The 21,580-nt window shown below is 46.6% G+C and overlaps 1 protein-coding gene across 1 annotated transcript; it reads right to left on the bottom strand.

Moving 5' to 3' along the window:
* Positions 1–3,676: 3,676 nt before the first annotated feature.
* On the bottom strand, positions 3,677–12,412 carry btr12 (bloodthirsty-related gene family, member 12). The gene is made up of 8 exons (XM_079758348.1): positions 12,339–12,412; positions 10,699–11,225; positions 8,462–8,653; positions 7,668–7,763; positions 5,955–6,188; positions 5,327–5,474; positions 5,191–5,217; positions 3,677–4,866 (listed from the first exon to the last, which is right to left on the bottom strand). The coding sequence occupies exons 1-8, from the start codon at positions 12,340–12,342 to the stop codon at positions 4,328–4,330; spliced, it is 1,767 nt and encodes a 588-aa protein (XP_079614474.1). The 5' UTR covers positions 12,343–12,412; the 3' UTR covers positions 3,677–4,327.
* Between the last annotated feature and the right edge of the window lie 9,168 nt (positions 12,413–21,580).

The raw sequence follows: 21,580 nt of genomic DNA on the forward strand, positions 1-21,580 counted from the left end.
CGACAAGAGCGGTGAGAGGAAAGTAGCATTGTTACTTACGATAGCAGGGACACAAGCGATAGAAATATTCAATATGTTTGAGTTTACAGATGGAGATGAAAAGAAACTGAGCAATGTTCTGGAACAGTTTGATGCATACTGTAGTCCGAAGAAGAATGAAGTATACGAGAGACATGTTTTTCGTTGCCGCGTACAGCATTAAGATGAATCGTTTGACTCGTATGTGACTGAGCTAAGGCTGAAAGTGAAATCCTGTAACTATGGCGACATGCAGTCCTCCATGCTACGCGATCAGATAGTCTTTGGAATACACAATAAAAAGGTGCGGGAACGCTTGCTAAGGGACGACAGTCTGACATTAGAAGATGCAATCAGAATGAGCAGAGCTAGCGAACGGACTGAGAAGCAGATAAAGATTTTTGAGAAGCCATATGTTACTACTGAAGCACCAGTGGGTGTAGACAGGGTCGTCAGAGCTCGCGCACCTCGCTCAGAGGGGGCACCCCTATGCCACATTTTTGATGGCATAGGGGTGCTGCCGTTCACATACAGCATTAAACTAAAGGATAATGCTAGACCTGTGGTGCATGCTCCACATCGAATTCCGGTTCCACTGAGACAAGATCTTCGCAAAGAACTGGACAGAATGGTGTCATTAAATGTCATTCAACCCACCAAGGGAGCCACGGAGTGGGTGAACTCAATGGTCTGCGTAAGAAAGCCTAATGGTGCTCTCAGAATATGCATGGACCCAAAATACCTCAATGAAAACATCCTCAGAGAACAATATCAAATTCCCAAGAGGGAAGAGATCCTGAGTGAGATGGCTGGGGCACAGTGGTTCACAAAGCTGGACGCGTCACATGGATTTTGGCAGTTGCAAATTGACAGTGCAAGCACAGACCTATGCACCTTCAACACGCTCTTTGGGCGCTACAGTTATCAGAGACTCCCCTTTGGTATTTCCTCAGCACCAGAAACTTTTCACTGTGCAATGGAGAATGTGTTTGAAGGACTGGAGGGGGTCAGGGTTTATATTGATGATGTCATAATATGGGCGGAGACCCCAGGACAGCTGAACAGCAGAGTGCACAGTGCGCTTCAGAGAGTCCACAAGTACGGGCTCAGATTGAACAAGGAGAAATGTCAGTTCAGCACACAAGAAGTCACGTTTATTGGGGATCGACTGACACCAGCAGGAGTACAGCCGGACATGAACAAAATCAAAACGGTGACGGACATGCCCCAGCCAACGGACAAGAAGGCAGTACAAAGAGCATTAGGGATGGTGAACTACATGGGAAGATTCGTGCCTAATCTGGCCGCAAAGACTGTTGCTCTCCGCCAGCTCCTGCAGTCAAACACAGAGTGGTCCTGGCACCAAACACATGACAAAAAGTGGAAAGAAATCAAGGACATTTTAAGCACAGAGCCAGTGTTGGTGTTTTTTGATCCGAGTAAGAAGACGCAAATCTCCACGGACGCCTCAAAAGATGGACTGGGGGCCGTCTTGCTGCAGGATCATGATGGAGATTGGAAACCAGTGGCTTATGCTGCATGATCCATGACAGAAACAGAACAAAGGTATGTGCAGATAGAAAAAGAGTGTCTGGGGATCGTCTTTGGCTGTGACAAGTTCCACACTTATGTCTTTGGCTTGCCACACATTGAACTTGAGACCGATCACAAGCCACTCATAACTATCAGCAAAAAGCATTTGAATGAGATGACACCGCGCATCCAGCGTATGATGATGCGTCTACAGAAGTATACCTATGAACTGTCATACAAGCCGGGAAAATACCTGGTAGTGGCTGATGTTCTGTCAAGGGCCAATCCAGCACAAGGACTGAACACAGACCGCACAGAGGAATATGAAGCCATACGAGGCCACGTGGATGCTGTGGTGGAGGCTCTACCTTTGAGCTCTACCCTGAAAGAAAAAATAGTAATGGAGACTGCAGTCGACCGCCAGCTCCAGAAAGTGATATGGCACATGCAAAATGAGTGGCCAAAGCAAGCGTGCCAGCAGTACTACTCATTCCAGGATGTATTGGCGGTAGCTGGTGGCCTGCTGCTGAAAGATGATCAAATAGTCATCCCAACAAAGCTGCAGAAGAAGGTCCTCCAAATACCACATAAAGGGCACTTGGGCATAGAGAAACAAGGAGACTAGCCAGACAGACTGTTTACTGGCCAGGCATGAATCGTGACATAGCAGAGATGATCAATGACTGTGCCACTTGCCTTACTTACCATAACAGACAGCAAAGAGAACCGCTGCTCACAGACATGAGGGCGGAGCACCCCTGGGAAAAAATTGGGACAGACCTGTTCCACTTCAAAAAAACAAAAGAGATACTTTGATCACACAGCAAAAGCAATGCAACTTCTGCAGGCGAGCGACAGAGTCAGAGTTGTCAACACAGAAAGACAGGACTGGCAGCACCCTGGAACAGTGCTAAATGAAGTGGCTCCAAAGTCCTACGCAGTCCAGACGGACACCGGGGCTGTGGTCAGGTGAAACAGGTTGCAGCTACTCAAAACACAGGCCAGCAATGCAGTTCCTTCAATAGAGGAGCATAGGGACAAACATGCACATCAGGGAACAGTAGCAGATAATCAGCCAGTGGTTTTAGAGGAGAATGCACCTGTCATGACGGAGCCAGAGGCAGCTCCAGAGAGATGGTCAGAGCGCATTAGAAAAGCCCCTGACAGACTTGATCTATAGCAGAAGGCTGTAAGCTCATTATTACACAGTTGAGCTATAATACGTTTATTGTTTTAAAGGAAATGATCAGTTAAAAGAGTTAACATCAGGTAATGTGTAGCTTTATTGTTGAGTCATGTTCTCATGCTCAGGTTAGGCTAAAGTAATCGTGACACAGTCTGTTTCTTATGAGGCGGTGGTAAAGATCGTCCTCCTATGGTGTGCTAAGTACTGGCAACCTCTGGCACCAAATTATTATTTATTTACTTTATGATTAAGAGTGCACAGTGAATCTGTTTTTGTTTACTGTATAAGGGAGATGTAAGGATATCCTGTGAGACACTATTATGTTCCTAAGAGTCCACCGTAGCTGGAGACTGTGACGTGACGAAATGTTTAATAAAGTTAGTTGAATACTTACCAGCTAAGATGTCAGTCGCATATTATTACATTATGTTATACAGAACAAGTACAATCTAATTATTTCATAAACGTTCAACATGCTCATTAAGTAATTCTGTATGATTGTATCGACCACGGATAGGGTAAGGAAACATCAGGCGTCCCCGGGTTGCAACGGAGAGTGCTGATGATGGCCAGCTTTTGTCTGACCTGGGTTTAAGTCTAGGCGAGAATTAGTGACGATGTTTTGGACGAATAACATGTCACGTTTATTGTGATTTCAAGTGTAACCTCCTGACAGATCCAACCAGACCTGTAGGAAAGCGCAGGCGACACTGTTATAATCGTTAGTTGTCCCCTCCAGAGACCTGGGTTCAAGTCCCTGTGGATAGCGCTCTCATTCAAACAAAAACAAAGGTGCTACTGCTCTGTTCTTTGAAAAGGTGGGGAGTGCTGAACTGTAGTATAATAGTAAAAAACATGTTGTGCTCCTGCGTTTTCTTTTTGAAGGCGGAGAGATTAGCATTGCCAGTGCCACAGTCGTGAGAATGAGGGAGAGCAGCCTGCAGCTTCAAGACATTTATTTCACATTCATATAAAACAATATATACATTTTAGGGTCAAACCTTTTGATGGGTAGTGTAGATCAGTGAACTGATTCGGGTACTGGGCTCTGCCGTAGTTCTCTGGTTGTTCAGCCTTTGGGTCTTCTAACTCATCAAATAGGCGAAGCTTATTGATTAATATGTTTATAAAAAAAATATGATATGATCATTTAATAAAACAAAATTAAGGTAAAGTGTTAGTGTAAAATGCTCCTACCCAGCAAGCCTGTTTAAAATCTTATTTATCTTGTACAGGTAAATAAGTTAATATAAGTCATGTTTACTAGCCTATGTAATTACAGATTTACAGAAAAGGTGCCAAGATATGTCACCTTTTGTCTCATTACCATAACAAAGCAGGGATTTCAAAAAGTCCAGTTGGGTAGCCAATATCTTCAGTAGCTTATATCTTGTCACACATGCTGTCACACAAGAGACAATCAGTTATTTAAAAATATCAGATTTACACAACTTCTTAACCCTCGCAAACCAAATTGTATTTATGAAAGTTTTGGCTTTGTTGTAAAACTTGACTGCGTCGGTTCACTTTGGTTTAAATTCAAACTCCTTCATCGGTTGCCTTGGTTACAAGGTGGTCACCTATCCCTCCTCAGTTCGGTTTGATCTGGCTGATCACGAGGGGGGCCGCGTTCTTGCCCTCATGGACGAGGCAGGGGCTGAAGATGGGGTAGAGGCTCTCGCCGAAGGTGTCCACGAAGGTGTAGAGGTGCAGGCGGCTCTTTGCGTCGTAGAAGGACACCTGGCCGCCGTCGTGGTCCAGGAAGACCCCCACCTTGGCGGGCTGCGACGCGGTGGTCAGCGGCACCCGGCTGGACGCCAGCGCCTTGATCTCGCCGTTCTTCAGCCACAGGCACCAGAAGCCGCCCTCGGGGCTGAGGTTGATGTCGCCCTTGCGTCGGGCGGAGCCGCGGGCCACGCCCAGTGTCCACGCCGTCTTTCGGCCAACCTCCACCTCCCAGTAGTGGCGTCCGGACGCCAGGCCCTCACGAGCCAGCACGAAGAGCGCCGGGTTGAAGCGCTTGGAGCTCTCCGTCTGCGACAACTTCCTCTCGTCGTAGCGCACCTGCCGGCCATCCTCGGAGAGCACGAGGCTCTTCTGGGCGGTGCCCGGGTCCAGGATGACCTCGCCTGATTGGTGGAGAGAGAGAGAGAGAGCGAGCCGGCAATGTGACCCAAGTCTTGTGGATTCATAGGGAACTGTAGCCATGGAAAATCCCTTGAAAGGTTTCATATTATACCACCAGGTGTGAGTGCGATTAGCCGTTACAAGCCATTTTGAAAATCTGCCTCCCTAGTGGGCGTGTCCACCTAATCTCACTCACACCTGTTGATATAATATGTCACCTTTAACAAACCTCAACCCTTTCAAACTTTAATCAAGACTTAACCATCCGTCACATCAAATACTTCAACTAAACTTTGAACACGTGTTAAAAAATGTCAGTTACTCACTTGCGTAGTTCTGAAGCTTCCTGAGCTCTGAAACCGAGAGGGACAACAACACAGTCAGTCAAGTAAAGCTCTTTGCAGTCTTGCCATTACACTGTGAATGCTGGGCCCATTGTAGCTCAGAGGAAGGCCAGCCTACCTTTCCCATACAGCCTCTGGAGCTCCACCTGGAACTTGTCGACCAGTCCGCCGACCGAGGAGCGGACGGTGCCCAGGTACAGGTCCGTGCTCACACTGACTGTCGACCAGTCCAGAGGCTCCAGCGGCGGCGGCAGCCCCGCGGCGCTCTGGACACACAGATCCCACGGAGGTTAGAATACCGTCGGTAGTGTGAAGAGTTATTGTCAGGTGGTCACCGACAACTCGACAGTAGGGGGATACCGGGATGATACATTTACTGTAGGCTCACTCACCATCACAAGCCAACACTGGGAAGGAAGCTAGCGGTACGATGGCTAGCGTTAATGGTGGTTAACGGTATGGTGGCTAGCGTTAATGGTGGTTAGCGGTATGGTGGCTAGTGGTATGGTGGCTAGTGGTATGGTGGCTAGCGGTATGGGTGACCTGTGATACGCTGACTAGTGGTATGGTGGCTACCGGTTGCATAAAAGAGCAACCACACACCATAACCAAACCACAGGGAAAGCAGCAAGCAGCACGTAGCTAACACCACCTGTCACCCCCTTTGTATAGCACATAACATCCCCTTGCACCCAAATGAGCCCATCCGATCTGAACCCGACACTCCCCTGTGCAGCCGGTCGTACCTGGAGGAAGACGATCCGGTCCTGGGTGTGGGCGAAGGCCTCCAGCTCGCTGCTGCTCCTCCTGAGCATGCTCAGCTCGTTCTCCAGGCCACGGGCCAGCTCCTGGGCGTGCCGCTCCGCCTCCCGCTGCCGGGACGCGATGAGCTCCACCAGCTCCGCCTGGCTCTGCTCCACCAGCCGCTGGAGCTCGGCGTACACCTGCCAGCTCTCCTCCAGCTCCTTCTGCGCGTTGGCCTGCGGGAGACAGGAAGTTAGCGCTCAAGAAAAGAGTTAGGGCTCAGTTCTGGTCCCACGTCGACGCAGCGCGATGACAAACGCAAGACGCCTCGACACAGTCGAGAATCGTGAACCTGTGTTGGTTTTGCCTCAGGTTTTAGTGAGCGGACCAATCACGGCCCTTGCTGCTGCGCCGCCTCGATGGAAGGTTACCGTTTTTGGGAGGCGCACGTCAGGTCCTTGTGGTGGACGAAAGTAGGGTCCGCGAGGACGTAATGGGTCCGTACACCAATTGAGATCATTCGGGATTAAGATCTCAAGTGGTCTGCTTTGACCAATCTGGCATCCTTAAACAGGGTGATTGTGGTGAGCGTGTTTGACTCCCAGCACGGGTGTCTGGCTTGGATTCCTCAATGTTTAGTCTAATCTTAAAGCCTTGAGCAACTTATGACATGTAGGTGAAAAGTTGCTTAGGATGAACGCTAACTATGTCACTCTGAGACAGTGTCACCATAAAGTACTGTTCGAATGTACTCCACGGACTGTACAAGTATATCATAGGAGCACTGCAGTATTATGTTCTCATAGAGCTCTACATACTTGTCTCTCTAATTTTGTTTACGCGTCACTTCTCTTTTTACCTCACGGCCCATTGTGCATACAGTTACGTCAGAGTCTCTCCTGCGTGGAGGTGTTTGTGCCCAAGTGAATAGTTCCACCGGTGGAACCTGTAGGGCAAGTCTGACGGCCTCCCAGCCCAGGGAGAGGAGGAAGTACTTTGTGTCCAACAGGGTTTAAGGGCCACCTCCCTACCACCAGGTGGGAAGTCAACTGGCTATTACGCACCATTTCATTTCATTTTCAAATATAGGTCGGTTTTTGTTGACAAGTAAGTGCCCACTATTGGCACTCACTTGTATCTAATGGGTCGATTTTGAAATGGCTAATCGTGGCTAGTCGACGTTATAACTATCTTTAAGTTGCTTCAATAACTTACCAGAAGATTTGCAAGATATGATAACGTTATCTATTTTACACTGGATTGTGTGTAATGTGTAACAATAGAGAGCAAAAAGATTAAGAGGAAATAGAAAATGTTGTTTGTGTTTTGGAAGTCAAAGCAACACACACACACACACACACACACACACACACACACACACACACACACACACACACCAGGATAATCTAAAAACAAAGGCAGCCGAAAAAAAGCTGAACCCAATGATTGAATATTATATACATGAGATTCATAACACATGAATCTCATGCATTCAATGTGTTATTTTTCTTCAAGACTGTCATCTTTGGCAAATGCTGACAGATACGCTTAAATGCAAACACACACATTTAAACACACACATGTGACTCACCTCAGTCTCGGATGTGTCTAAGAGGAAGGCTAAGGATTAGTATTCAGAGCTTCAATCCTGTTTTGAAACGTATGTTGGCTTATCCTTAGCAGTCATAACAACTGTGCATTAGCCTTGACCTCACCTTGATGACCCTGATGGACTGCTTGATGTCTTCCAGTTTCTTGGTCCTCTCTTTGATTAGATGTTTGACCTCTGACCTTCTCTTTGATAAGTTAGCCTGCAAAAAAAAACTGAATATGTTTGAAATATGTTTCTTTTCACCGATTCAAACCCACTTGTAGAGAGCAGTGCTTCAACAGAGATTTTGGATTTGCAGTTCCATAGATATTGGACACTACTGAAGCATCAGATGAGGTGGGAATCTTGCCTAGGGCCCCATAGCCAACCCCGAACATCACTGTCCCAACTGGTATTCCCTGAGGTTTGCTGTCAGCATGTCATGTTCCTTATCTTTTTCCTATACCTTTCCTTTCCATGCTATCTATTTGGTTTTGTTTAAGCGCAAATTGCCTGTTTGGGTTATTAATTCATATCAAAACCAGCTATATAACAGACATCGGCGCTTGAGAGAGGAGGATCGAAAGAGAGAAAAACAGCTTGAGAGAGAGAGAGAGAGGGAGAGGGAGAGAGAAAAGAGAAAAAAATTGAAACTTTCTCACATCTAGGGAACCATAGGACTAAAAACTTAAACCATTTAATTTTTTTTCTGCTTCAAACCCTTTGTTAGGGACATTCCAGTCTGCGCCAGAATAGGTCTGGGAATTATTTACATATTGGTTAACTAGTGTACTGAAAGGGCGGACAGGATGCAAAACACATTAAATTGTGATCCCTACACAAGCAGGGTTGTGTAGGACCTGACTCTCAACAGATGATGTTCCTGGTCTGACCCCGGCCGTGACTCCGCCCCCTCACCATTTGCTTCTTGAACTCGCGGTCGGCGGACACCACCTCGTGGGCCTTGTGGGTGGTGTTGGCGCAGGCGGGACAGATGCAGGCGTTGTCGGTGCGGCAGTACAGCTCCGTCAGTCGCTGGTGCTTCTTGCAGATCTTCTCCTCCAGGTGGAAGGTGGGATCCACCAGCCGGTGGGAGGACATGGTCTTCACCTGGACAGACAGACAGGGGAGAGACAGACAGGTGGAGGGAGAGAGACAGGAGTGGGGAGAGAGACAGGAGTGGAGAGAGAGACAGGAGTGGAGAGAGAGACAGGAGTGGAGAGAGAGACAGGAGTTGAGAGAGAGACAGAGGTGGAGAGACAGAGGTGGAGAGAGAGACAGGAGTGGTGAGAGAGACAGAAGTGTAGAGAGAGACAGGAGTGGAGAGAGACGGGAGTGGTGAGAGAGACAGAAGTGTAGAGAGACAGACGTGAAGAGAAAAGCAGAAGTGTAGAGAGACGAAAGTGGAGAGAGACAGAAATGGAGAAAGAGAAAAGTGGAGAGGGAGACAGAAATGCAGAGGGATAGAAATGTAGAGACAGAATATGAAAAAAGAGAAATGTAGACGTAGAGCAACATTTGTTAGGGTAATGCTACATCTGAAATACTGTACTTGTGATACTATGATATACAGGCTTCTATAAATTGTATTTTTAAGTGTTTTCTTTATTGTATTGTATTGCTAGGAGTCAGTGGCCTTATGTGTTCATAATGCATGCTGCAGTTCCAGCTGACTTAGGGCTTACCCATTTTATCTAATCTATATCTAGATATGCCAACCAATCTGGGTGTGTGAATGCCATAGACCGACATTCTCCGGTTTTCACCGGAGAACAGAAACAATAGAAAGAGCTTTAAGAAAGGCATATTCCATCTCTACCTGGTGACTTCATTACTGCTAATGGTTATAGGTGGAACAGGATTTTTCGAGTTGGTATCAATTGTAGCAAGTATTCAAACTTAAACTTGCTTCCAGGCCATTGGGGAGAAGGTATATTTTGTTCCCTGCCAGACTTCCCTGATTGAGACAGGATTGAGGATGAGGTTGAGGATGTTGAAAACCGGTTCATTCAAGAGTTGAACTCTTGGTTATATTTCATGTTGGCTACGTCGTCTGGGCTTTGCCTTATGGGCTGATGTCCTGTGCGCGAGCCCGCGCACGGGACAAGCCCATAAGGCAAAGCCTAGCCGCCGTAGCCTAAAATCATAGAACTAGAGTTATAACAACACAGCCATCGTTTCAGACTAATTAGGTGTGGCGATGGCTGGTTCAACCTGTGTGCATAAGTAGATGTAATATAAGTAGCCTCACCCAGAGTCCAATCACTCTGGCCAGGTGAGGATGCTTCCACAAAGCATAAACCAGGCATAAACCACAGTCACACTCCACGACAGCAGAATATTAGGAGATGATAAGTTTACTCAGGCCTGTGCGTGTGTTAACATAATAGATTACATATCCACCCCAGGGGAGCGACTGATAGTTCTACTGGTTAGTCTTCCCAACGATATCAGGTTGCCTTTGAGCTTATATCCTGATTCACGCGTCCAATTTAATGCAAGAATGCACCTTAAATGTATTAATTACGCATGAATTTACTACTCAGAATTGAATGGGGTAATTCATTATTAATGAAGAGAATGGGCTTTGAAATCATGTCTATGTCTCCTTTCAAGTGTGAGTTCTAACACTCTAGAAGTTAATCATTAACTAATGAATCGTTAACTCATGATTGAAGGGGATGGACCCTGATTAAAGGTGGCAGTCTGTGATTCATATGTTGGGTCTGTCTCTCTGCCAGATTGTGTCCCTGTACTGTCTAACCCCTATCTGCTCCTTATTGACCTGTCTCTGTACTGTCTAACCCCTACCTACTCCCTAATGACCTGTCTCTGTACTGTCTAACCCCTATCTGCTCCTTATTGACCTGTCTCTGTACTGTCTAACCCCTACCTGCTCCCTAATGACCTGTCTCTGTACTGTCTAACCCCTGCTTGCTCCTTAATGTTCTGTCTCTATACTCTCCACCCTGCTCCTTAAAAAGACTTGCAACTAAAATGATAGAGTTGTATCCAAAGGAACTATCAGCCGCTCTGGATCTGCATCTGCTAAATGAACGTAGGCCAAATGGACAGTAGTGATTGTTGTTAGTGGTTTTGAGCATTGCTTTGATTCAAACGGCAACAATAAGAAGAACCGGACAGCAGCACCCCACCTTCTTGTGGTGGCGCAGGTGGGTCTCGCAGTACGAGCCGGGGCAGTTCAGACACGACTTCAGCGCCTTCACCTTCCTCCCGATGCAGGCGTCGCACGGCACCTCCCCCTCGCGGGCAAAGTCCCCGTTCGTGTCGGCCCCGCCTCTTACTCGCGACGGTGAGCCCCCGTCTCTCAGGCTTCCGCTGGCCCCCGCGCCGGAGCTCAGATTCAGGGTGGACCCCCGCGGCCCGGCCCCTCCATCCACACCATCACCACCGCCACCACCAGCGCCGCCCACGTTCAGCCCCAGGAACTGGGTGGAGATCTCAGCCAGCACGCGGTTGACGCTGAGCTCTGGCCGCTTTGAGTAACTCTTCTTGCACATGGGGCACAGGGACTTCTTGCTGTGGTCCCAGTAGCCCTGCAGGCAGGCCTTGCAGAAGCTGTGGCCGCACGGCGTGGACACGGGCTCCACAAACACCTCCAGGCAGATGGAGCACATGAACTGGTCCTCCGAGAGGAGTCCCGCCGGGCTGCGGGGGGCGTCTGGGGGGGGGGGGAAGAGGACGAGGAGATAGGTTAACAACACACGGGGGAGCCGTTCTGGGCCTACACCCCTCATAGGCAGGAAGTGTCGAGAGGGGAGGAGGAGATTTACATTTACATTTAGCAGACGTTTGTTTCAAAAGCTACCTACATCTGTCATAAGAAAGGGAAGCAATATATTGCTGTCGGTGGAATAAGGATGTTGATAGAAGTGCAAAGTGCAAAGCACCATTAATCACTAGGTTAATCCATTCCCTGTGTACAACAAAGATAGCTAGGATAAGATGCTACACGACTAAGTACTATAACTAAATACGACATACAACAAGTGAGTACATTAAGTGAGACGAGGTGGAGGAATGGAGGCTTGGCGATGGGGGGTTATGGAGTTTAGGTTATGGAGCTGGAGAGATGGTGGGTGGAGGTGGTGGAGCGATGAATGTGGTGGTGGTTTGTCCCTTCACCCCTAATCCCTTCTCATGTCTATTTATTTGGGTCGTAGAACGTACGTTCACTAATATGGCATGTTTACTGCTAATCCCTGTGAGGAAATCTCTCAAATGTGTCCGTTGTAGGTTATGCAATCAGAGACCACCATTAGCCTTCAACGGTAATACTCCCAACAGTCAGCTTTTAAACACCACATGCCACATTGCTAGCACATAGCTCACACCGACCAGGGAATTCTTTCAAAACAATCTCTTGTCTTTCCCAGCCCTGTGTGAGAATGAATGTCTGGTATGTGAACATTCAGGATGGACAGCTACGTAGACATGTCTTGTGACATTCGAAAGAAAACAAAATAAGGCCTTTGGGTTCAGCAGTTCCACACATGTAAAGTACTGTACAATACAGCTCTCATGAGACTATATATATTGAAATGTGTATATCGCCAAGAGCTCATCAACTCTGAGGTAAAGTGATAGATCTCCCAAGATTTGTCTTTATAGAGGTTACTTAAACTTTTTTAAACAAAACAAACCTATTCTGATACAAATCGGCTGGGATTCAATATCTAAACATGACTGATCTGAGATTAATTTAAAGTGGAAAGACCTTCAGTTAAAGAATATCCCAAAAAGAACAGAACATAGAAGAAGCATTTGGACTTACTCATGTCTTCCTCTCGACTTGTGTGTCTCAACGTGTGTGTGAGTTTAGTGCTGTGTGACTACTCTGCAGTGAATGATTAACCAACAGGTACACCTGAAACTCTGGTATCTACCCCGCCCCCCCCCCCCCCGCCTACACACACACACACACACACAAACACACACCAAAACCCTTTGACACGCCCAGCCGACACACACACCCACACACATTGGGCCCTTTGTTGCGCTGCTGACTCTTGATGGGTATGCAAACAAGACGCTCAGAATACGCCTTCACTATAAAAGCTCAGTATGAACCTTCAGAACAGAAAGCTCAATGTGAACCTTCAAAATAAAAGCTATAATCTTAGAAGTAATACGGTAAAGATTGCTGCTAAAAACATGTTTTAGCTATTGTATTTCTGCAACCTTTAGAGAAACTTCTAACATCAGGTTGTGGATTTGTTGTTAAAGGGAAATAAACCGTGTTATTGAAGGTGAGTCACTCTGGACTTTGGAGGTATGGGGAAGGAGGAGGGGAGGGAGGGGTGGCCATAGAGTTTTTCAATTAAAAAGATGGATAAACAGACTCAATTTATGAGTTTAATATGTATGTGTACTAACTGTATTTTGCACTTTTAATAAATAATTATACAAGTATTAACTACTATTCCTGGGTTTGGACAGATGGATTTGGATTGATGACTGATGGCATTTTTTACACAGTATATAGAATATAATCGATTGCATGAAATATTACACATTTTAAATTAGTATCGGATTCAAATTCCGAGCAGGTTATTTTGTGTTTATTTTTTATTGACAAATATCTCAATAAATAATTAAACTAATAAACGAACAATTGTCTTGGTAATATATTGGCAGAGCTGCAAATTCACCAGGGGTCTCATTTATAAAACTGTGCGTGGGATCATTACTGCGTACGCACACCTCTAAGCAATCTTTGCTTCATAAATCACAGAGTGCCTACAAGTGTGCGCAGCTCAATCAGCTTCACGTAACGCCCTGTACATGCCCCTTCCATTTTTAAATGGTCAATGCAAACGACCTCATGAATGCGAGCTGCATAAAAAGCAGACTCAGATGCAAGTATTATGTCTTGTTGGAAACAATGGCAGAAGGACTGGGAAAAGCAAAAAAGCGAAATTTCACAGAGGTTTAAGTGGAGACACTTTTGGGTGAGGTGGAGGCCCGAAAAGTACTTTTGTTCGGCGGTCATGGGATTGGGATCACTAACAACAAAAAGCAGAGTGAGTGGCAACATGTTGCTGCAGCAGTGAACTCTGTCAGTGGCACGGAGCGCACAGTCCCAGAATTAAAAAAGAAGTGGTCTGACATAAAGGTACATATTTTTATGTACCACTAAATCGTTATGGTCCCTGAAGACCCTCTCCCTCCGAATCCTGCCATTTGCATGGTCCTCCAGCAGTGCCATGGTGCAGCATTACGCACAGGGCTCAACGCTGTATTTACAGGGTTACGGTAATAAGACTGACCAAGAACACCTTGGATAATCAGCTTGTAGTCACCCATGTTAAATGTTCTTGAACATAACCCCTTTTTAATGCCTGATTTGTCATGAGAAGCATCAAGAGGAACGGACAATAATATAACGATTGTGATGAGGAGTACGTGGCTTGGTTTTCCACACTTGGGATTTAATTAACATTTGATTATGTGTTTACAGTGTCACATACAAATATTATGTTATTGACACATGTTGGACAGATGCTTTATTCCATGCAGAGAAGTTTGATTTTGAATTTTGATTTCGATTCTAAGGAGATGTTGCTGGAGTTATAACTGAGAAATAACGCAGTTGACTTAAATTATTCAGATTACATAGATTTAACGCATGGTACGGGTTGAAATTAAATGTATTAAGGGCGAGGATAAAACATAACTGTTCTTCTCACTCTACATTTCTTCAGTCGTACTTCAGTTCACCACCACACCGTCTGTGTCGCCAATTCTCATTTTCTTCCAAACCATGCGTACGCATGGGTCAGAGTTTGCTTAGGGCTGCGCACATTCTCCCGTCAAGTTCGTTTTTAATAGATCACAACCTTGGCGTGGAAAGTCACGTACGCCACTTTCAGCCCCGTTTTTTGCGTACGCAACGGTTATAAATGGGACCCCAGAACTGTACATATTCAGCTTTAAATTGTCTAATTTTCCGCGTCTTGTAATGATACAGTTCTAACACTAGATGGTGGAATGTAACCAAGAAACGCAAGATTCAGCACAGTTAGAAACTGATTTTTAGATTCTTTAATTTTACATTTATTGAAAGATTAACAATAGAGGGAAAGACAGTGGAAAACATGTTAATAAATAATTTTCCACTATTTCCCGTCTGGGATCTTTTAATATCAAGATGAATATGAAGATGACACTGATATTTGAAACGTAGTCCGGCTTTCTTAATGCAGAAAAATATTGATACCGAATGTCCACATCCATCCAGTTCTGACCGGTTCTTCTCTCGTTCTCTCTCCTACTCCAGGCCCACCTCCCTTACCTCACCCCTTACCTCCTCCCATCCCTCAGGAAAGATCATTGACTTTTCAGGTGGTGTTTGATCGTGAAGCATAATAGATGTCAATAGGCCATTACAATACAACATCTCTCCCGCCTTCTACAGCCCTATCGATCCCACTCACCTTCCAAGACATTTACCTGTTCATCTTTATTGATGTTTTCACATTATGTTCTTTAGTTCCATCGTGACTTCACCGGTTATTGTTTGCTGTTTCATTTATGATGTTAGGGTGTTAACAGCGAATGAGGGAAAGAAAAAAATTACTCACAGGGCATGTTAATATATTCCGTCCTATTTGAACAAAACATTCATGTTTCTGCTCTATAATAAAGCAAAAGTAAACGATTCAATTGGTGTTATCCCTTATAGGTGTGTGTGTGTGTGTGTGTGTGTGTGTGTGTGTGTGTGTGTGTGTGTGTGTGTGTGTGTGTAAGTCACGCGCGTCCAGATGAGTATGCCCGTGTGATTCCCCAGCTCCCTCTCCGTGGATCCAGCCCTGCAGGATGATGCTCCGGAGGGGGCGGAGCCTTTTGCGGGATGAACATTCTGAGAATGACAATTCTGCCGTCTTCTTCCTCTCTCTCCTCTCCCTCAACCCTACCCCCCCCCCCCTCTCTCTCTCGACCTACCCCCCTCTCTCACTCTCTCTACCTACCTACCTCTCACTCTCTAGCTCTATTCTCTCTTGCTCTGTCGCAGTGTCAGTCAAGGTAAATGTATTCTGTTACAACACCTCCCAGTCTCTCTCTCCCTCTCTCTCTACTGCTCCCCATCTGTCTATCCCTTCCCTCTCTCTCTCTCTCTCTCTCTCTCTCTCTATCTCTCTCTCTCTCTCACTCCCTCCCTTGCTCATTCGTTCTCTCTCTCTCTCTCTCTTTCTTTCCCATCACTCATATTATTTTTCTTCCCCTCTCTCTCCTGTTTTGCTTTTCTCCCACTCTGTACCTTCCCCCTCCTCCTCCTTTCTCCCCTTTTCTATCTCTCTTTTTCTCTCACTCCCCTGCCCTCTCTCTCTCTACCCCTCCATTTCTCTGCAATCTCTTTTCTTTATGCCATTACATCTTTTCATCTGCTACTATCCCCCTCCTCCCCTCCTCCCCATCCTCTTTTCTTATTCATTTTCCGGAACACTATTTCAACATTCCCTTTCAGGTTTATAAATAGACACTTTGCTCTCTTTCTCTCTCTCTTTCTCTCTCCTGCTCTCTCTCACTCTGGCGCTCTCGCCCGCTCTCTCTCCTTCACTTCCTGTTGCTCTCTCTCTCACCCGCTCTCTCTCTTTCCTCCCCCTCAGTCTCTTTAACACCTTGATCGCCCCTCTGCTCACTCTAAACTGCCTCTTCCCCACAGTGATGCAAATTGTTGTGTTTCTTACCCCTCTCTCTCTCTCTCTCTCTCTCTCTCTCTCTCTCTCTCTCTCCCCATCTCTTTATCTCTCTCTTGTGCTTACTGTGTTCTGTGTTTATTACCCCTCTCTCTCTCTCTCTCTCTCTCTCTCTCTCTGTCTCTCTCTCTCCCCATCTCTTTATCTCTCTCTTGTGCTTATTGTGTTCTGTTTCTTACCTCTCGCTCTTGTGCTCGCATGCTCTTGCAATCTCTTGCACGCTCTCTCTTTTTCGGTCTCTATCCCTCATGCCCCAATTTCGTGCTTTGTTGTTACAATTTGGTGTTTTCTGTGTGAAAACGTTTTTATTTGCATAACACAGAAATACATGGAGGGTATACAAACGCACGCACGCACGCACGCACGCACGCACGCACGCACACACACACACACACACACACACACACACACATACACACAAACACACACACACACACACACACTCACACACATGTAGTATCTCAGTACACTGTTGTATGCAAGCCGGTATGTGTTTCCCCGTGCAGATACTGCAGTCTGCCTCAGCATTCTATGTACGTCACCGACGTAGTGATGGAGAGAGGAAGCTGTGGTCGAAGATGATGATAAAGATGCGCAGGACCACACATGATCTCAATTCAACTCAATTTTAGTGCATTTCCCAAAGAAAAAATAGTTATGGTTTGTCTTTTGGTCGCCTCTTTTAATCTCATAATCTAAACTAACAAAAATATTTGAAAACCCACAGACATCTAAATAAAGCATTCGCAACGAACCCCATGAAAGAGAATATTTTCGAAACACTTTGAAGCCGTTCCAGAGTTACAGTTTCCCCCCGTTGGCGTAGACACCGCAGAGACGGCCTCCTTGGCCATTAAAGCTCAGAACACGTCTGTATCCACGGCGATGGGAGATGAGATCCATAACGCGACCCCAGAACCCGGGACTGGTGTGAGGGGGTGAGTGGTGTACTCGCCCGCCCCGGTGTTTACCGCGAGTATTTTTCCGCTCATTCATCTGTACTCCTGGCAGCGGGCTCCGGTAGGACTTCAGCGCGGCTGTTGGTCCTTGTCGGATCGCTCCGCTCCTACGTGATTAATGACCCCCTAGTGCCACTCTCACTCCGCGGTATTTACACTGAGCCGTGGTCGAGTTGTGTTAAGATTGAGGCTTAACGTGTCTAAATAAAATCATCGAGCGGTAGTGTGACTCCGGTGCTGTAAATATCGCACTAAAGTTCTGATCCTTTGATGGTGGGATTGTTGGGGTGTTCCTTCCAGCCTTGTGGATCTAGGCTCCGACCAAGAAACACCTGTAGGCCTACAGGTCATCAGGCCTATGTCTGAATTCACTCTTAAACTGTTTTGATAAAGATAAACAAATAACCAACTACTCTTTTATCCAAAGGGACTGGCGGTGAATTCGGACACGTGCCATTTAGGAGCAGGTAGGGGTGTGGGGTCAATTGCTCTAGGACGCCGTTTGGTTAGGCTGCGGACCGTGGGGGATCGAACCCAGAACCTCTTTCCCATAGAGGTGCATTACGCAGGTAAGTCAACCGAGGATCGGGTCCTCTGGTTAAGACCTGGTTCTCCTGCAGGAGGTGCTAGAATGTAGTCTGGTGGTCTGGTGATGACCCCTCCTCCTGCAGGAGGTGCTAGTGTCTGGTCTGGTGGTCTGGTTATGACCTCCTCCTGCAGGAGGTGCTAGTGTCTAGTCTGGTGGTCTGGTTATGACCTCCTCCTGCAGGAGGTGCTGGTGTCTGGTCTGGTGGTCTGGTGATGACCTCCTGCAGGAGGTGCTAGTGTCTAGTCTGGTGGTCTGGTTATGACCTCCTCCTGCAGGAGGTGCTAGTGTCTGGTCTGGTGGTCTGGTGATGACCTCCTCCTGCAGGAGGTGCTAGTGTCTGGTCTGGTGGTCTGGTTATGACTTCCTCCTGCAGGAGGTGCTGGTGTCTGGTCTGGTGGTCTGGTCATGACCTCCTGCAGGAGGTGCTAGTGTCTGGTCTGGTGGTCTGGTTATGACGTCCTCCTGCAGGAGGTGCTAGTGTCTGGTCTGGTGGTCTGGTTATGACCTCCTCCTGCAGGAGGTGCTAGTGTCTGGTCTGGTGGTCTGGTGATGACCTCCTCCTGCAGGAGGTGCTAGTGTCTGGTCTGGTGGTCTGGTTATGACATCCTCCTGCAGGAGGTGCTAGTGTCTGGTCTGGTGGTCTGGTTATGACCTCCTCCTGCAGGAGGTGCTGGTGTCTGGTCTGGTGGTCTGGTTATGACCTCCTCCTGCAGGAGGTGCTAGTGTCTAGTCTGGTGGTCTGGTTATGACCTCCTCCTGCAGGAGGTGCTAGTGTCTGGTCTGGTGGTCTGGTGATGACCTCCTCCTGCAGGAGGTGCTATTGTCTGGTCTGGTGGTCTGGTTATGACCTCCTCCTGCAGGAGGTGCTGGTGTCTGGTCTGGTGGTCTGGTAACGTTCCCTCCTCGTGTGATGCTGGTGTCTGGTCTGGTGGTCTGGTAACGTTCCCTCCTCGTGTGATGCTGGTGTCTGGCTGGGAGGGCCGTTGGGGAACAGATCTAATCAGAAGCGCCGTAGGCGTCTGTCCCACTTTCAGAGACAACATCATCACTCTCAGCTCCCAGGGAAACTCGATGGATGGAAACTCGATGGACATTTTTTTTGCAGATTGCTCCCATGATGCAATGAGGCAAGGGTCACATTCAGGGATTGGATTAGGGATGGCTTATATTTCTGTTAGGGGTAATTCACTAGCACCTTCACTGTGGAAGCAAAAAGTGTAGATTCTGCGGGACTAAGAATATTTTGGCAGAAGGTTAAAAGCTGGATTGGTTAAAGGACAAGAAGCTTTGTGAGAGACCACATCGATATGTTGATCGCAATTAGATTAAGGATGATTTTAGAAATTTTTTGAGACTAGAGTGAGGTGGAAAGAGTTAGAAAGGAAGAGGGAAAGAGTGGTCGAGAGAAAGAGGGCAAGAAGGAGAGATTGAGAGAAAGTGAGGGATGAAGAGAGTGAGAGCAAAAGAGGGATAGAGGGATTCTGTATGCCAGTAAAAAACAACACATCAGGGCAGCGTTTGTAAGCAATATGCAGCAATATGCAAGTTTTTATTTAGTGCAGAAAACACAGTACAGGAAGTCGGGGTCGTACTTCCTCCTCCGCGGGGCCCAGAACAGCCCCTCAAGATGTGATGGAGATGTCCCGATACACAACTTCATATTGTAAAACACACACAAACATGGTCAGTAACATGCAGTTCCCCGTGTGAAATAAAAACACAAAAATAAATCCAGGTTCACAAGTAAGGTTTAAGATTTACACGCAGAATCGTACACGTTTAAATAGTACATGTTTAAAAAATCTAAAACATAGTTCAATAATGTACTCAGGATAGATAAAGGAGCAAACGAGAACAAGAGTTTGGATTGGTTCATGATGGGGTGGGAGGGGCTCTGAGCAGCCCTCTGATTGGCTGATGCTATCCCTGATACAACGGTGGTCACTGATTGGCCACACTGCAAAGGACAGGAAGTCCCATAGCGTACACTCAAATGAAAGGTTCACATTATATATATATATATATATATATATATATATATACACATCTTCTTGTTCTTCTTTTACACTTATCATGAATATAATGGCAAAATTGCCATTAACTTTGACTAATTGTTCTTGCCATGTGTTTCTTCGCAGTGTGGTCGGTACCGTAGCAACCGTGAAAGCCCTAGTGACGAAGAGGAGGAGGAGGAGGAGGGTGTGTGTATTTGAAAATGTCTCACTAAGCCGGGCTACCAAACTATTGCTCAAAAGAACTAAGGACAACACAAACAAACACAGGGAAAGAAAATCGACGCGTACGGTACGTGAATGTTTTATATACTCTTTTTCATTTTTTTTGGTGTTTTGTCTCTTTTTTTTGTCCTCTGAAATATGGCTTTGATGTTCGTTCACAGGCTGGAATACAAACTTTCCCAGTAACGTTTAGAGAACCTCAGCCAGTACATTTCAGCTGTCATCTCACCAGTGAACATGTTGCATGCCTATACTACGGTAAACATAGTACAACGTAGTACACTTGTAGAAATACTACCGTGTACTACATTGTCCACGCCAGAGGATTGTCACCGGAGTGCGTGTACTACCAATAGCATCAGTACTTATAGTAGTACTTATAGTCGTTAAGTATTTAGGGGGCACCCACTGTAGTACTTGGTGTACTCTGTGGTAAAGTACTGGCTTGAGTGTTAGTACCAGGTTCTTTTGATGCCATGTCAAGGCTGCAGCGTTGTGATTCGTTGCCAGTGTTTGGTTGCCTCCGGGGTGGGGGGGGGGGGAGGAAGGATTGAGGTCAGAGTAGAAAGCAAAGAAGACAACAAACACTGGCAAAGAAACAATGAGGAGAAAGAAAGAAATGAGGAAAAGAAAACCTCCTTTTGGCCTCCTTACATAACGGACGACTCTCATCAGAGTCCACACGGCAACGTCTGATCAGGTTAACGTGGTTTTTGAAAAAGAGCAGAGATTGCTTTCTCTGTTGCTTTGTGTGTGTGTGGAAAAAACAAGAGTCTTATTTTTGGGAATGCACGTCAGATCCCGTGCCGGAACGAACGTGGGGAACCACGGCAGAACTGTGGCACAGCTGGCTGCGTTGCGATGCTTCAACCGAATTAGTGAGATGTTCTATGGGCTGTACTTTGAGGGAATCACAGGGAGCTGGCGGGGGCTATAGCTTCTTTAGCTACTCGCGCGGGACAACATGTACGCACAAGTCCATCAGGATCCCCGGTCGCGGAAATATGATAAAAAAAAAAAACGAAAAAAACGGTCCGGTAGAGGAAAATATGCTTGCCGTTTCAAAACATAACCAAACCGTTAAACCGTCATTTGTGCTATCTGTAAGTGATATCCATCTCTTCCGCCCTTCCCACCCATGTCCAATTACTTGGGGAACCAGTTTGGTTCATTAGAACGGATCATTAAAGCCCTCACACACCCGGCTGATGATAATGGTGCCACGGACATCACCCCCCTCCCCTACCCCTGACAGTTGGTCCGATCTCTGGGATGAGCGATGGGGAGAGGACAAAACGGCGGGGAAAACTAGGGTAAGAGACACCGACAAGCTTTGTGCCATTTTGTTTGAGATTACCGACGTCAAGCGTCTCTGTTAAAAATAGAGAAAGAGGTTACGTTACCAATAATACGGCGGGTAATTAGCCAGACGTGAGAGGTCAGAAGAGACGGAGGATGGAGGGAAGGAGGAGGAGGTGTGGGGGAGAGAGAGGAGGCGAGCTCGGGAGTAGAAGGGTGTTTATGTGCGTAAA

This window comes from Pollachius pollachius (assembly GCF_949987615.1).
Source record: "Pollachius pollachius genome assembly, chromosome: 20".
Taxonomy (NCBI): domain Eukaryota; kingdom Metazoa; phylum Chordata; class Actinopteri; order Gadiformes; family Gadidae; genus Pollachius; species Pollachius pollachius.